At 39.7% G+C, this 18138-nt stretch overlaps 2 protein-coding genes and 1 pseudogene across 4 annotated transcripts in view; 1 reads left to right on the top strand and 2 right to left on the bottom strand.

Annotated features, from left to right (window-relative positions):
- The window catches only part of LOC142017933 (uricase-like), a 33032-nt gene extending 31062 nt beyond the window's left edge, over window positions 1-1970 (top strand). Inside the window, exon 8 of the mRNA XM_075003288.1 lies at window positions 173-1970. Within this exon, the coding sequence (XP_074859389.1) occupies window positions 173-253 (81 nt within the window). The 3' untranslated portion in view covers window positions 254-1970. The remainder of the gene's footprint in view (window positions 1-172) is intronic.
- Window positions 1971-7584: 5614 nt separating this feature from the next.
- SAMD13 (sterile alpha motif domain containing 13) overlaps window positions 7585-18138 on the bottom strand; it is a 31020-nt gene continuing 20466 nt past the window's right edge. For all 3 annotated transcript variants that reach the window (XM_075003291.1, XM_075003290.1, XM_075003289.1), the window contains exons 3-4: window positions 17810-17921; window positions 7585-8671 (exon numbers count right to left, since the gene is read on the bottom strand). In XM_075003291.1, the coding sequence (XP_074859392.1) occupies window positions 8528-8671; window positions 17810-17921 (256 nt within the window). In that variant the 3' untranslated portion in view covers window positions 7585-8527. The remainder of the gene's footprint in view (window positions 8672-17809; window positions 17922-18138) is intronic.
- Window positions 11010-11858, bottom strand: LOC142017934 (dnaJ homolog subfamily B member 6 pseudogene; annotated as a pseudogene).

Raw genomic sequence — 18138 nt, 5'->3', positions numbered from 1 at the left:
TCTCCCTTTAACTTCAATGGGGGCAAGAATCATACCTGGGGGCTTATTCTTCTGAGGTGCTGAGTGCCCTCACGGTTCTATTGAATATTGATTTTAAATTGATGGTATCTCTGAGGCTAACGGGTACGCCAGCTGGAGGAGAGTTATTCATGTATGTGTTATTTATGTGCAGGTTCTGATCCCAGTGGACATTCCCTACGCTTCTTATACATGCACTCTTGGTAGGAAAAAGTGCTTAAAAGAGGAAGCCTGAAATGCAAGAGATGGGCAGCACTGGATGGATGTTTTGACAAGGGACCACATGAACACATGGGCTCCACTCACACAAGCAGGATAAACTTACTATGTGGCTTTCTTTTCAAAATGTATCCATTCCATTCATTGACCTGACTTTTTCCTCTACAAACTGCAGAGATGGGGATTTTGAAAGCAGCCTAAGGAATTCAGATATCTAAATCCCACTGTATTGCAGAGGGATGTGTGCACCTAATTCCCTGGGGTTCCTTTGGAAATCCCAGCCAGAAACATTAATATCCATTGGTCAGAAGCCAATTATTTTTAGGCTTATGATGAAAGCTTCACGTAGTTAATGTCTGTAATGTGCTTTGCATGATTAAAAGTCTAAATGGAGTCTATAACTTATTTGTGAATGTTCATGCAGAAAGGCATTCTTCCTAATAAGACTAAAATTAATTTATGGCCATGAATCCAATTTTTAGGTAGTGTAAATTGGTATACCTTCAAATAGACTGCAATGCTTTACACAGCTGAAGACCTGGCCCAAGATATTTAAATTAAAGAATTGTTTCTTAAATTATCAATGCAAATTCAATTAGAGATTGATTTCTTCATGAAGCAAATGAGGGAATAAAACCACCTTTTACCTACTTATACATTATAGCTCTTTGCAATATTAATAATAAAGATGATGATTAATTTTCATTTAAGGGTTCTTGTTAGATGGCTGCTGCCACATTGCTCATCAAACATGGGGCTTATGCAGATATATAATTGCTTCTGTGCTATTCATTGAAATGCTTAAGGTATTTCTGTGGGTTTATTTATGGCTTGTTTAATTTAACAATACTACCACAGCTTTTTAAGCAGGCAGGAGTCAACCCAAGAAGTGAACTACGACTTTCTGGGGAGAAAAATGGATAGATAAATTCCACTTTATTTACAACTCCTTTAAAGTGTTTTGCTACTCCAGGACATAGCTTTGAGCGTAGATATTAAATAGCAAAACCAACCCACCTTACACCTGTGTGTTCACACCCTGCTGCTGACACCTCCATATTATAAAACCTGCTCAAATTCCATCAGCTTGAAACTACTGTGTTTAGTTTCCAGGGGCAGGTTTTTTAAAGCTATTAAATGACATAGGGGCTTAAATCCTAGGCGACTTGTGTCTAAATCAGATGGGCACTTTTGAAAAGCATACACCACAAGACTTTGTGCATTAGACTCCTCACTCAGTACATGTGGACTTATTTTGCCCTAGTGGATCCGATCATGTGCTTTCAGTAGAACTAAAAATTAGGGACCACATCCTGAAGGGACATTTGAGAAAATGAGGTTGCTTGCAACATAAGAGCATTTTCCTCTCCCCACCTTCGCCTTGCACAAAAGGATTCATCTGCTTGCCTTAAACGCCACAACAAACGGGAAGGCAACTATTGCTCATCAAAATGTGACACATTCTTAAAGACAATAAGAGAATTTACCCTAGGGGATGGATTTGTTCCAGGGGTGCTTTTATTTCTCTGGACTGCTCACTAGTTGACCAACTAATTGGGCTCTAGTTCTTTTAACGGTGTTGGACATTACTTACTTCCTTGTGTAAAACTTGTTGCTTTATATTTGAGAGTTTCATATTTTTTCTATTTCTGCTACATTACAATTTAACGACTGAATGGTCTTGTTGGTTATCTGTGCATCTTTTAAGATAAAAATAAAAGGCAAAGTTTAAAAGAAAACAGTGTCTTCACTATTGTATTGAATTAAGAGCCCATGTGGATTACATTAAAATGAATATATACTAGATAATGTTACTAACATGAATTTCAGATCAGAACATTGCACTAACTACCTCTTGCAAAGTTATGCTGTTAATCTGGTGTTTGTGGCCAGCCTGCTCATTGGGTTAGACAAACTTAATCAAAGCAATAAAGCAGACCACAAAATCCCCATTCAGACTTCCCAGTGGTTCTGAACACACATCATTACTCATGCTGTGCAGCGTCTCGAGAACTCTGCACATATTTTAGCCCAGATCTGAAGAGATATTTAAGCAGTGCTCTGTTTACAAAGTCCAGAAGCTGGATTTTTAAAGGTATTTAGGTGCCTCGCTTTCACATAGCTCAATTCATGACTTCGGAGCATGGTGTCACTAAGTCAAACTTGGATTTAACAGTTTAAATCACTTTAAAAAGGGAGATGCTAATGAGCCACTTCAGCAGATGCTAATGTGGTGCAGCCATGAATATGTAGCACCTCATTAGCAAAATGGCAGCCAAAGTGCCGCTTTCGAAACATACCCCACCAGGGTAGACAGGGGCCTTTCAAAAGGACCTCCCAGATTTTGAAAGCCTCTTCTTCCCAAAACCAAATGTCATCTGACCAGCCTCTGTCACACTGCATACACACCCAGAGTATGCAAGATTAAACGGTTATGCCAGTCCATATATGTTTGTTGCTTCAGAGAGGTGAATAATCTATTTGACTTCTCCATGTGACAATCAGTTACTTATTTTTGTGAGGGGAAAAGAAGGGTGGTTAACTGAAAACCATGTGGCTTTGGCTTCCTCTTTCAAAATACTCCTAATCTCTTGTTAAGTAGTTTTGTTTTTCCAGAGGGGCCTGCTACAATTTAACAAAAGAAACACAGAATGGACTGTTCGGTAAAAATTACGATAGAACAGCAAACAGTCCAACGCTAACAGAAAGAGACAGAAAAGAAGTAAAAATCATGGAGTAGCAGCAAACTAGCTCCTTTACTGTACATTTTCCCAACAAAGCTTTTTTCCATGCTTTCCATTAGGCTCTGCTTGTATGAGACAGTTTAGAGAGCTTATTAAAAGAGGAACAGAAATTAAACACATCTGGTGTTAAATCCCAGACATTTCAGCTGGCCCTTGAGAAGCTCGCACGCCTTCTTATAAAGCTGTGACAAAGACCAAAGATTATTTTCTCACTAAAACATGGGATGGACAACTGCAAAGCAATTATGAACAGAACATCACTGCATTTCGGACATTTCCACTTGTCATTTTGGAAAGAATACTTCTTAAGTTTTACTAGCAACCTTGATTGATTCTTTTTATGCATGTAGACAAGAATTACACTTCTCATTAAGTTATATACCTTTAAAATCATGATTAATGTAATTGTATGCCATCATTGCCTACCTTTGGATATGAGGATAATACCTGCTGAAGCAAAAATGTCATTAATGAGACAAAAGTACTGGAGAAATCCAATCTGTGCTCTACATGTTTTCCCACATATTTGCCAGACAATGCTTGGAGGGAGCACAACTGCTGGCTGGGATGTTGTACATTTTCCTTCCTCAGCTTCTTGAGCAAGGTGCTTCTCTTCGAAATGGCCTCAGGCTTGATTTATAAAGCAATGCCACTTCAGTTTGTCAGTCAGCTCTTCCTGGTTTTTGAAGTCAATGCTTCTCTTCTTAGGATATATTTTTAAGATGTCCTTGTAGCATTTCCTCTTTCTCCTGTAGGTCCCCTTACCATGCTCTAAATTGAGAAAAGACAACTTGTTTTTTGAAGATGAGCATCAGCAACCTGCACGCAATGTCCCGCCCAGCAAACTGATGTTTCATAATCTTTGAAATCTCTCAATACTGGTGAGGTTAAGTGCAGAAAGAGTGCTGGCATTGATTCAACAATCTTCTCATGTAATATGAAGAATCTTGCTAAGGTAACACCAGCAGTCCCATTCCAGATGCTTAAATGGCTTCGGTAGGGTACCCACATCTCTCGCCCATAAAGAAGAGTGGGGATGATTTCTGCATTGAAGACCAGGATCTTAATCTCCCTCAGCAGATCTCTGTCAATAAAGTCATAATAAAACAGCTTTCTGAAGGATGCAGTGGCACAATGGATCCTATGTTTGATTTCCACATCACAATTGGCTATCTGGGAGAGGTGGTCAACCAGATAAGAGAAATAATCAGTGTTTTCCAGGAGCTCACCAACAATGACAACTTTTGGGAGAAAGTGGGGAGGGGATTTGTGGTGGGCAGGCTGTGGAGCACCCTAGACTTCCCTATGTTGAGGGAAGGTTCCAAACTCTAATAGGTGCCTAAGAACAGATACAGAATGGATTGCAGTCAACCTCGATGTATGTGAGGAGATCACAGTTGTCAGATAACCGAAAATTAGTAACAGTCCTGCTGACCTTAGTTTTAGAATGAAGATGCCACCAGCTGAAGAACTCACTGCAGTTAAGAATAAGAATCAGGATCATGGCAAGATAGATTGGGGAAAAAAAAAATTGGGGCAATAACACAGCCCAGCTTGACATCGGCATCACCATCTCCATTAACGTGGCAGTTACCTCAAAATGAAGAAGCCTGAGAATGAGAATGAACTTTAATGGACAACCAAACCTCAGGATTGACAGAATCAAAGGCTTTTGTTTGATCTATAAATGCAATAAACAATGGCTGGTTTTATTCTCTTGATCTGCAAGCAAGGATCTTCTTGGCAACTGAGAGGAGGGCAATGTCTGAGTAATTCCCATATACTGACTTTTTCTCTTTCTTCAAAATGGTCACAAGATTGGCATTCCTTAGGCTGGATAGAATTTTGTCACAATCCCAACCTTTCCTAAGAAGCTGATGAATTTTTTTGCACACGCGCTATCCCGCTAGCTTTGAGGACTTCTATGGGGATGCTATCTGAACTTGGCATCTTGTTTCTAGCCAATGTGGTGGCACACCCAACTTCCTCAGACAATGGTGGGTTGGCAAGAGGTTCTGTTATGGAATGCTGAGGAATGGATTCCATGGTAGCAATGGAGACTTCAGATTCAGCGTTAAGCAAAGTCTCAAAGTGCTGCCTCCAATGCTATTCAAAGGTTGGACAGGTCTTAAGAAGGCTGGAGCTATCCTGAAATTTCAGAAAGGTTGCTAATTTGATCTTGGTCCATAGATTGCTGTCTTGTGTCATGTTGATCAGCCACGCTCTGGATCTACATGGTCTTTGCTTGCCAACACTGATTCTTGATTTCACTCAGCCTCCTTTGAACCATAGCTTTAAGATGATAAGTCTAATTTTTGTTCGTTAGAGGGTTCATTTTGCTAAGTGCAAAATGCACTTCTATTCTGATGAATACGTGCTAGCATTTCCTTGCTGTGCTTTCTAAACCAATCGTGATGGTGGCAAATGGACTATCCAATCAAGTCAGCACATCTGATTATCATCACTGATTAATTCATCCATTTAGGGTCTAGTATTACTTTTGCTAGTCTATCAAGATTCTCAAGAGACAAACTTGCTTTACAACTTCTCAGGCACATTCTGTAAATTAGTAAATGATCTAAATAGAAATATTGCAGAACACAGACCAAAAATATTCAGGGCCCAGTCTCACACAGATTGATGGAAATGTTACCTTCCTCCAAAGCACGAGACAAAGGCTGCTGTCAAAAACAGAATTTTGGACTAGGTCAGTGGTTTTCAATCTTTTTTCATTTGTGGACCCTACAAATTTCAAGTGAGTTGCTGACATCTCTGGAAAATATTAGACCCAGTCTGCAGACACCCAGGGGACCACAGGTCACAGGATGAAAGATACTGGGCTAGAGAGACTGCTGTTCAGGTCCACCCTGGCAGTTCCTCCCATCAGACATACATTCACAGTTCTTATCGACTTGGTCGGATAGTGTGTATACTACTGAAGACATTGTAGTATCACACCATGCAAGGCTATCTCCCCTGAATTATCTTGTCAGCCTAACAACTTAATGGGTCATCTTTTCCCCCTACAGTTTTTACCAAACTGATTAATTTTGTTTCTGCACCCTCTTCAGGGCAGAGACTGTGTGTTTTTATCTGTTTGTGAAAACCCTTCCAAGAAGGGATCTCAATCCTGATTGGGGTATCTTTGGGCTACAAGACTACAAATAATAATCATAATTAGAATATACATTGTGATGCACTAACAGGAGTAACTATTTCACAGCTACAGTTCCCCACTCTCCACAGTGCAGAAAGTACAAGTGATAGCAAGTGATGTGTTAGTTTAGAAATTTGGTGCATACAACACAAATCTCAGAGTCTGAAGCTCCAAATATAAATGTAATAAAGTCAGGGGCTGTAAGCCATGCAGTTATGTACATAATCATATAAGTTTACTCAACAGCATAGAAACAGTTAAATACGTAGGGCCTGATTCCATTTTCTTTTTATTGGTGTAAATCAGAACTCACTCCCCTGGAGTCAGAGCCGTGATCATTTCACACTTCTTCTTTGGCCTGACCCATGATCCACCCCAGAGGAACAAATGTTGCTGGAATATGATCATTTGTTTCCTGCTGTCTCCCACTACATTCCATCTCCTCCTCTCCCAATCCCCATTTTTCCTCCAACATGGCTGACAAGTACTTCCTTCCTCCTTCACTTCTTCTCATCTCATGACCAGCCATGCAACCTCTTCCTCACAGTCTCTTCCCACTACATCACTCTTCTCCTGCTTGTTTCCCACCACACAGACATTTGTGTCTTCTCTGCCTCCTCTACATCACCTTGTCCATGTTGTATCTCACATGATGTGTTTAACTAGAGTCCTGAACATTATGAGATGCACAAAGCCCTGTAGGTAGCAGGGATGGTATCTGTCTTATGGTTTTGGAAGGCGTTGTGGGCATTCAGAGTAAAATTCATCCCTCTGTGGAAGGCCATCACAAACGATCTACTCTGTCCAAACCAGGCTCAGGAAAACAGAGGACCTCTCTGGGAACTTTGAAATTGACCTCTGTACACCATTAGTCAATCAATAAACGATCACGTCAGTGAGAGGAAAGAAAATCAGATCCATTCATACACAGAAAAGTGATTTAAAAAAAACTGTAGTACCGATGCATCATCTGCCCCCATTCATCTCAGTTTACGACTTCTATAGTTCTCCCTCCTCTTAAAGAGAATCTCAGTTAGGAAAGGCAAAAGATCCCAAACCTCCCTTGTGTATTGAGCTCCATTTTTCATAAATCCTCACTGGGAACATCAAAACAAAATAGAAATAGTTACCTCAAAGTGTTTGATCTTCAGAAGGTAAAAAGAATGTCGCTGTGTCTGATGACTTAGATGTTAATGGAGCTATGCAAAGTTATACAAGCTGCACATCTGATCCAAGGGCATGGAAGGACACATAAGAAAGCACATCAACTAAATAAAGACAACAGTATTTACAACAGCTAAACAGTACCATCTTCTGACTATCCTCTATTGGTTGGATGGACAAAAACAAATGAGATTTCTCCTCTACCAAAACTAAGAAAAGATAGAGAGACTAAAAGCTCTGCAGTAAATGGAATCAAAACATAAACAATACTTTATTGGGGTAGCCAGTAGCCAATTAAATTGGGAACCAGTACAAACAGATTAAACGAGACTCTCTTTTAACAGAGACCTATGGCAACAAGACAGCTTCTTTCACATTTTTTGTAACAAGTATTTAAATCATAAATCAAGTAAAACATCAAAATTAGTCATTGCAACACCACGAAATACAATAATTTTTTAAAAAAACTGTGCAGTAATCCAGTCTTTATACAATGTTCTGCAAAATTTATTAGAAATGCTTATAAGTTAAAATAAAGGGAACTTTTTTTTTGTTTTACAAAGCCACACACGCGCTTTAAAACCAAGTGTACTTTACTTTGAATTGCTAATAAAAATGGGTGAAAACAAACTGAAAATATGAACACCACCAAAAACACACAACTAACCATCACCTCTTAGGAAGGCCTTCTGCTATAGAAGGTGCTATATTAATTGTACATACAGTTTTAAACATTGCAATATACCACAAATAAACCTTAATAAGGTCAAAAATAGGACCCTTTGCAAAAAGGGGTGAGTTGGCAAATTCAGTCACACAAACTGCAGGGAGCAGTAACTTCAGTAGATTTTTGACATAAAACAGAATGCATGTTTGCTTCCTCTCCCCAAATGTATGTGAAGTTTTAAGAGTACTTTAACTCTTGAAAGTTAACCAATTGTTTGACTTTGAAATGAAGAACTCCCTTTCTTCCTTTTGTTCAGACATGATTTAATCATCTCCATGTACTCCGTGTAGGGAGCTGGAAGAGAAAGTTGTTACATACCATGTGAAAATCCCCTCCACCAGTCTCAGTTCAGTATATTGCCAAATCTATCCAATAGGATATATATAATTTCCATTTGGTTTAAATTCTTAAGACATATGTTCCCTCTTGTTCCATCACATGAAACCAAATTGCTTATTTATTATTATTTGAGGCAGAAGACCTCAATTAGACCATTCGCTATAAAGAATTGTTCTTTAGATGTTGCGTCTGTAGAGGTTTTACATGGTATTCATAGATTTTCAGAGCTGGCCCCAGTTTTAATGCAAGTCCAGTCAATACATCATTCCTTGTCATCAGTAGCAATGATTTGCCATCAATTTCCTAGAAAAAGAATTAACATGTAATTAAGGGTAACATACTCATCTAACAGATTACAAAGCTCTTCTCAACAGACAGAAGTATACTAAAGAGGATCATTCATGAAAAACAGAAATACTCAACTCTATTTTTTCATAAACAGTAATCATCTGTACAAATGATGACATCTGCTGATGGACCGATTTTCAATAATGCTTACTCCCAGCAGCATCCATTGAGTTTGGCACTGTCTAGAAATCACTCTCTTTATTCAGGTGTCCAACTAGAAGTCTCCACAGTCAAAGTTTTTTTTCCAGTTGTTTCAAGTTCACACATGCAGACAAAGGTTTTAATTATTAGGTATGGGAGGAAGGGTGATCTTGTTGCTAACGTAGTGACCAAGGCACCCAAGTTCTGAGTTCAAGTCTCTGGTCTGCCATAGACTGTTTTGTGTGATCTTTGCCATGTGGGTCTCTGTTCTCTCCCTTTTCAAAAAAGGTCATATTTCCTTTCGCTCTTGCTTTGTCTGTCCTTATCCATTTACAGTGTTTTTGAAACCTTCCCCCCCGCCAAATTTGGGGCCAATTTTAGAAATTTGCTTCAAGTGCCTTCTCTAACATTGCAGAGCCAGAAACCCACATCTCTTGACTTCAAGTCCTATGCTTTCATCCTTTTCCCCACACAGTACTGTGAGTGCTGAATTTGTGCCAGAGCTTTCCAGGGCTGAGCCCCAGCTCCTCTAGGCTTGGCAGGTCATAGCTTCTGCACCTCTGTGCTTGCTTGCATCAGTCATGAATGTTTAAAAAAAACTGCCCGAACCCCCACACCTCTTTCATTATATATTAAGCACTGACTGGATTAATACTGTGTGGCAGAATCCACTGAACTCATCTACACCTGGAAGACTCTATACGTGCGTGAACAAAGTGTAATGAGTGATACCTTTTAAGCATCACATAGGCTGCATCCTTTTTCAAAAGAACATGCAGTGCATCCACACAAAAAATACACTTGCGATCTAAAACTGAAAGAATGTGGCTCTTCTTCCAGAAGCCATAGTCCGCTCCTGGATTGGAAGAGCGCCTACTTTCAAAAGTTTCTTGGGTCCTATTTCAAAAGAGCAGTCCTCATGGCACCAGATTTTTCGATGGCTGGCCCGTTCTTTCAAAAGAGCAGAGAGCTATGTGGATGCTCTCTATCGAAAGAACAGATCGATCTTTTGAACTGCATTTTGTGTGTGAATGTGATCTTTTGAAAGAAGATGTTTCAGAAGAGATCTTCTGGAAGAATTTCTTTTTTAAGATTGCTGTACTGTAGATGTAGCCATAGTGTATTTAGTTGGAGTGCTTTCTACAGTCAACAAGTCCCAGAGATGTTTCATACAGTTTGCCTTTGCTGTTTTAGATTCTTTTTTGCCCCCCACAAAACCAACAGTTTTTATTGATTTAAAATTCGTTAACAAATAACTCAGACCCAGGTGACTCCCTATACTCCTTGCTATTTGCCTTTAAATAAATATATGGAGATACATGTCTCATAGAAATGGAAGGGACCTTGGGAGGTCATGAGTCCAGAACCGTGCCCTCCTGGCAAGACCAAGTGCCACCCCCCCACCCCACTTTTTTGATATGTATATATATAAAAATATATATATATATATATAAACCAAACACCTCTTTCCCCGATCCCTAAATGGCCCCCATCCAGGATTGAACTCACAACCATAGGATTAGCAAGCTAATGCTCAAACCACTGAGCTATCCCTCCCACCCTAACAGAAATGTAGAGAGCCAGTTATCAAAACGTACTAAGCTGCCAGCATCTGTGTCAAGCAAGAAAACAGCCCACCAGAAACACATTAGCGTGCATTTATCTCATCCTGTGCTAAGTTTTCCCTACTAATTTAAATGAATAAAGTTTGTCCTCAGAACGTTAACTTCAAAGCGTATTAGAATTTGGGTTCCCAGTCAAACAAATGACAAACATAACATTCATGTTAGTGTAAGTACTGACTGGCCTGAACTCCGTTCATTCTTCATTTTGGATAACTATAAATAAACGTGAAGTGCAAAATTAACAACAATTTTATAGAAAAAAATATATGCATTAATAACAACCCAGGAATCAACTGGCAAGTCTATGGCACCCAAACACAACAATTTTGGAAGAACTGTTTATAAATATTTTTAATTAGGACTCAGGAAATCAAAAGTAGATTTTGGTTGAAAACTCCTTAGCAGCCTCATTACTTGTGGTAATCCCTCAAATGAAGCTCATCATAATTTAATATTTTTGATGTTTGTTTTTAATATCTCATTATCCAAGTATAGTAGCTGTCTCATACCAACTGTTGCTCAGAATTTTAATGCTCGATAATGGTTTCTACTCTTTCTTCTCCATTCACCACAATCCTCTTTGTAGTGGTTTTGATGCCATTAACTATTTTGCTGGTCGTTATGACTGATTTGAAGTTGCCTTTTCCAGGGTTGTTCAGTGATACGATGGAGGATGAAGAGCAGCCCCCAGCTCGCTGGGAACCAAATGAAGTAAATCCAGTCCCTGAAATAGGAGACACTCCAGCAATAGAGACAGAGTATCCTTCACCACTTCTGCTGCTTCGTCCATGGAGTCCTCGCTGAAAGCCAGAAATGCCATCAAGTAGATTATCCCAGAATTTTACTCTTAAGGAGTCCATTCCTTGAAACGCAGGTGCTGAGGGGCTATTGAATGGGAATCCTGAATCCCTGCCTTTCTCTCTACCTCCACCTTTCCCTCCACTTCTACCTTTTCCACTTACATCTCCTTCACTAGACATGTCATAGATATCCCGTTTTTTGGCATCAGATAAAACCTCATATGCCTTAGAGACTTCTAGAAATTTTCTCTCTGCAGCCTCTCTGTGTTCTGGGTTTTTATCAGGGTGCACCTTCAAGGCCAGTTTTCGGTATGCCTTTTTAATGTCCTCTGCAGAGGCATTTCTGTGAACACCTAGAACATCATAATAGTTCACCATCTTGTCAGCATGGTCCCAACAGCTAAATTCAATCTTGTTCTCTGGAGCAGCTGGCAATCCAGTTAAATTAATTCCTCTTGGCACTCTCTCTGTCCCTAAAGTTTAATATGTTTCAGTAACATCACAATTTTTTAAAAGGAAAACTTATTTGTATTAAATTGATTTACCAATGTCCCTCTGTACTCCTCCATGTTTTTGTTAAGGTACCTCTGTTAGAGAGAGACATGGAAAACTAGCTATTTACCAACTAACAGTCAGCTTTCAAGACAGCTCTGAAGAGACCTTTGTTGTAGCAGGGATTGTGACATCAGAGATAAGTCAGCTAATCATCCTACTGAGGACTTTTGTTCATTTGCATACTGCAATCCTATTGTTTAAGGTGCTAGGAGCATGATTATGATTAAGTAAATTTAGCATTATTGAAACACAATCCTCTGGCTACATCACAGTCATGAATATTATCATGAGAGAGGCAACCATGTTTGCCTGTATCTTGAAAAACAACAAGAATTCCTGTGGCACCTTATAGACACAGATATTTTGGAGCATAAGCTTTCGTGGGCAAAGACCTGCTTCGTCAGATGAATATTATTAGTGGTGTTAGTAGCTGGCACTGCAAGTTTTGCTTTACCTGCTAAATATATAACGTCATAACCCATAGCAAAGGGTTACGTGCCTCAAGTCATCCATGTGTGCCTGTTTCATTGTGAGGACTCGTGTTTTCATCTGCTGAAGCAGTGCAGACATACTTGCAAAGCAATTCAAGTACAGCCTGGCAATATGTTGCAGTCTATTCTAGTATCTTGTTCTTTGAACCAATTGTTCAGCATACTCATGGCTCACATTTTCTGTTTCCATATTTTGCATCTTCTCACTTTTCTCTCTAATTCCCCTCCACCTGAACTCCCTCAGAGTTAGAGTGACCCGTTCTTTACCAATTTATTTTTATTTTAAGTGATTTCTTCCACTGAAATCGACTTGCAACCACTTAAATCAGAGAGATATTAACATTTAATAATACCAACAGAACCACTTACATGATCATTTATAATATACTTTTCTCAATGTCTTTTTATTCATCTGAGAGAGATAAGGTAGGTAAGACTGTAACTTTTATTAGACCAACTTCTGTTGGTGGAAAGAACTGACTTTTGAACGTCACAGACTCTTCCTCAGCTCTTTATCCTTATCTGTCAGACACATTGAGGTTTTAAAGCATCTTTGACCCACGTGTACCAATATATTTGATCAATGAGGTGGTATTATACCTCTCATTACAAAAAATGAACATTCAGTTACTATTGTGCAAAAGGCAGAATTTGAGAACAATTCTCTAACACACGCTGTAGCTAACCATTACACAAAATAAGGGCACTTGTGCTCCCTCTACTTAATGAAAGCAGTTCAGGGAACAAAATGTTATGTCTTCTAGGATACTTCACTCACTTTCCCCCCGCGCCAATGTGTGCGGCTAGGAGTGGGAAGAGAGACATATTATATACATGCCTGCCATTCCTGCTGTCAGGCAACTACATCAGGCTGCATCTACACTATGAGATAAAAATCGAATTTAAAGGAGTTAGCTTGACATTAAAATGTCATTGTCTTCACTGTAAATGTCATTAGCTCAATTTAGTCTGCCCTAATATCGATAGCAAAATGTCAACAGTAACTGACTGGTATAGCATCAATTACAAATTTAAAATCTCGAATAAAGAATAGTGTGGAAGCACCATCTCCTTAATTTGAATTTATTAGCCTCCACAAGCGTCCTGTATATATCCCAGAAAGCTACACGCTGCACCTCACTCCCAGCTACTAGTGAAAGCTGGGAAACTGACCAGGGCTGGGGGGCTGTCAGTTTCCCAGGTCCCTCAGGTTTGTTGGAGCTGGAAAATTGATTAGGGCTGCTGCACCTGGCTCGTGGCTCAGATGTTCAGCTGAGAGAACTGCGGGACAGGTTTCCACAATGCAGAGCTGCAACAATCGATGTTTGGTGATTTCAGGGTGGAAGCAATGTGTTGAATTTGTTGGAAACTTGTCAGAAGGTTATGAGGATATGCAAAATCAAATTAAAATAAAAGTATTATAAAATCACTTTTAATGAATTCAAATTTATCTTGTAGTGTAGATGTAGCCTCAGGGTGGAAAGTCCTGAGGGAGCATTAATTCCTGACGTAATTACACAGAGGATAGCCAGAAGGCAGCAGCCAATGCCAGCACAGCTCGTGATCCCCCTGTGCAGCCATACCTGGGTTCCTGAGGATAAAGATGTGAGGACCCTTACTGATCCAACAATTAACAGAAACCCACTTAGATAAAATGGAGCCTTATTGACGAGCAGCTTCCCTCACAAATCCATAACATCTGTCCAACCTTCATCATAATCAAAATAGTACTTAGCACGTAGACTTCCACAAGGTGATCTCAGAAATTTTACAGATATTAAAGAGCGTCAGTCTCACAAGAGTGCAGGAAAGCTGTTAATTATTACTCTTGTAATATTGACAAGGCAACTAAGGCACAGAGAAAGATTCACGGCTGAACTCAGCCACCCATGTCTGTCACAGTGAGGAAGACAAGCCAGAGCCCTTGAGTCCTCAGACTGTCTCTCTTAGTCATAAAACCATCCTTCATGAGGTAGAGGAAAGGAGTCACAGGTGGTGTTCTGGACTGTGTTAAAGTAATAACAGACTCAGTAAAATCTTGCTTCTTCCTGATTACTCATTTTTAAATATGCTGAACAATTACCATCAGCTGCAGAAAAAGGCTCCTTGAGCCCTTCCAGAGAATTACCCCAAACAAGGCCTTTTCTGCATAAGAATGAGACTAAAATTAGCCACTAGACTAGACTCATAAATCACAATCAGCTAGAATTTCGTTTCCCAGGCTTTCAGGTGAGCTAGATTAACTCAGTCGCAAGAAGCTAATTTTATTCCAATTTAATGCCATTTTTTGACAGCCCGCACTTCATTTTAGCACTGAATGGCTCAATGCCAAATGAAGAAAGTTAGGACAGGATTTTGATAGGCTTCTTGTCTGTGAGAGGAAGAATTCAGAGTTGCAACTTTGAAACAATTAATGGAGGTCTTGAAAGGCTGGATGGCAGAGTGAGGTGGGAGACAGTTTTGTATCAAAGTTTAGAGCGATCACTATTAAATGACCAAAGTCTTCTAGTATGAATGTTTCAGGTACATCAGAAAGTAACAAGGAAAAAGGCATCTTCAGGAGTTAAATCTTTGCTAAAACATGCATGCTAAAAATATAACTTTTAAGCCAAATTAAAAAGGGGGTTGCTGAATTGTACTTTTTGTAGATATGGATTTATTTATAGATGTCATAAAAACTTATGTTACATATATAAAAAGATTCCAGATCTTTCTTCCCTTCCTACCAGCTGCAAAACACAACAAAAACATTAATTTTGTAAAAACTATAGAAACCAAGTAAAGAAATAAGCAGAAATAAAATGCCAAGGAAGAGATTTTTACTATAAAGTTTTGACAGCTGTAATTTCAATCTGCCCAATATTTTGTAATTTATCATGTCCTGAGCTAAATGAAAGAAGTTTTTATAAAAAAAACCTCCCCACGAAGGATGTACAGAATAAAAATAAAACTGTTTCCAAGTAGGTATGTTCCCCTATCTTCATTATGGAGAGAAGCTGTTCACAGAAGAAGACTTGGTTATTCATTTGTCCTTTTGTTAAGGCATTTAAAAAAAAGCTGCACTAGAGTTTCTTCTCCAGAAGTACTACACAGCCACCTATGTCACTGGCCCTGAGTTATGACTGCTCAGCATTCTGGGAAACCAGGGTAATGATATAGCTGCCTAAATATGAATTTGAGTACCCAGCTTTGAAAATTTGGGTTTCAGTGATCAGGAATGGTGCCAGAATAACAGGCCTGTAGACTCATGGTCTTGAGCTACAAAAGAGGAAGGCACATATGGCCAGTTCTAGTACAAACTTCTCTATGCTGCACCACTGCTGCACCTCAGCTGTGTGCAAGTAACCCAGTTTTAAGGGCTTATTCGGTCATTAGCCCCACAGCGGATAGACTGCCAGCTAGTGTGTCAGTCAATACCAGACCTGGCGATGATGGCAACATGAATACTTGTCCAAGTGGCATAAGACACAGCAAACTCACTCCACGTGGACCAATGACTTTTGCTCATTGCTGTGACGTTTGTCAATTCTGAACCGTGAAACAGAGATGTGTAAGAGAAAGGCTCCATATTCCATTAACAGCTTACTGAGCAATCAGCCCCGGCTGCCCTGTTCATTGATTCTTCTTCATTATCTTCTTCCCTGTCACATCAAGAAATCTACTGTGGGAACTTTCCACCTCCTGCGGTTTCACTGCTTCTACTCAGATGACAGAAGTGCTGTAGGAGGGGGACTGCTCCTGCCATCACCTTTTTTCCTTTAAGATAGAAAGTACACCCAGTGTCTTGTGCCTCCTCTCCAGCAGCCCAACAAGTGAAGATCCAATATCTTTCTCAAGCTGGTAAGCTTGACTTCAGTACGAGGCAAACTGATTGGAATTTCCAGATCTCAAGAAGTGGACTTGCCCCACGAAAGCTTAGCACCTAATAAAATATTTTGTTAGTCTTTAAAGTGCTATCTTGCTGCCTTTTTGTTTTGTGATTGACACTATTGCAAAGGAAAGAATTATCAGACACACAAATGAACATAATTTGTTGGAGACGAGTCAACCTGGTTTTTGCAAAGGGATATCATGCCTTGCCAATCTATTAGAATTCTTCAAGGGGGGACGGAGGTGTCAAGAAGCACGTGAACAAGGGAGATCCACTAAATAAAGTGCACTTGAATTTTCGTAAAGCCTTTGACGAAGGCCCTCGCTAGAGGCTCTTAAGCAAAGTAAACCATCACAGGACAAGAGGGAAGGTCCTCTCATGGATCCATAACTGATTAAAATATAGAAAGCAAAGGGTAGAAATTAATTGTCAGTTCTCATGATGGAGTGAGGTAAATAATAGTGTCCCTTAAGGGTTGAAGCTGCTCATCATATTCATAAATTATCAGGAAAATGGGATAAACAGTGAGGTGGCAAAATTTGTACATGATACAACACTACTCAAGATAGTTAAGACCAAAGCAGACTGAGAAAAGCTACCAAGAATCTCAGAAAACTGGATGACGAATTTCAGCGTTGATAAATGCAAAGTGATGTACATTGGAAAAATATAATCCCAACTGTATGCATCAAACGATGGGGCCTAAATCAGTCTTTACCAATGACGTAAAAGATCTTGGATGCACCTTGGATAGTTCTCTGAAAACATCTACTCAAGATGCAGAGGTGCAAAAAAGTTAACAGACTGTTGTGAATCATTAAGAAAGGGATAGATAATAAGACAAAAATATCTTATTGCCTGTATGGAAATCTATGGGACACCCACTTCTTGAATATTGTGTGCAGATATGTTTGCTCAACCACAAAAAAAAGATATCTTGGAACTGGAAAAGGTTTGGAAAAGGGCAACAAATATATAGAATTTGTTGATAGCACCTTCCTTCTGATGAATTCAGCATCTTATAAACAGTAACAAATTTACTTCACCACACCCTTAGGAGGTAGGGAAGTTTCCATTTTACACATGATGAAGCTTAAGCACAAAGGGCACATCTACACTTACAGGAGATTGACTCGGTCAGGGTCAATCTTCTGGGGTTTGACTTCATGTGCCTAGTGCCAGTACTCATCATGAGGAGTAAGGCAGATTGATAGGGAAGTTTCTTCCATCAACCTCCTTCACTGAGGACAGCCAAATAAGTTGATCCTAGATAAGCCAATTTCAGCTACGCAATTGTTGTAGCTGGAATTGTCTATCTCAGATCGACTTTTAGGTCTAGTGCAGACCTGCCCTAGAGAGTGTAAGTGACTTTCCTGAGGTCAAACAGAAAGGGCTTAGCTTCTTCAGCTCACAGTTCAGCACTTTGATCACAAGAGCAGCCTTCCTCCAGCTACTGTTCCTGTCCTGTAAAATGAGGGTATTGTTTGAAGATGATAATCACCCACAAAGTCTCCTTTCTAGGAGACTTACCATGCACTAGCCTTTGTACAACAGCTCCGATAATGAGCACATGAGGAATCAAAGGAAACAGTCAGTTGAAACTGATTTACCTGTTCTTGAAAAGCATTGGCTTGTTCTTCAAATCCTGCTGTTCTGAAGTAATTTACAACATCAGTGACAGCCCAGTCAGCAGGGTCAGGAGGTCTCCCATTCTCTACTGAGCTACAAAATGCAAATTTAGACATAAAATCATTACGTGTGCATGCCTATTATATGCTGCTTCCGTGTGTGCATCCCCCTTACCTCCCCCCTCCCCTCGAGAGAGGCATTCTCAGGACCCTCTCAAAAAGGAGAGTCACTCATTTTCTTTTCCACTTCAAAGACCTTGCATCAAGGACACAACAGAAAGGCTGGATGCCTCTACTTTAAGGATACATTA

The sequence above is a fragment of the Carettochelys insculpta genome, chromosome 9 (genome assembly GCF_033958435.1).
Source record: "Carettochelys insculpta isolate YL-2023 chromosome 9, ASM3395843v1, whole genome shotgun sequence".
Taxonomy (NCBI): domain Eukaryota; kingdom Metazoa; phylum Chordata; order Testudines; family Carettochelyidae; genus Carettochelys; species Carettochelys insculpta.
Note: the sequence above shows the minus strand (reverse complement) of the source record. Positions and strands in the feature narration are given on the sequence as shown.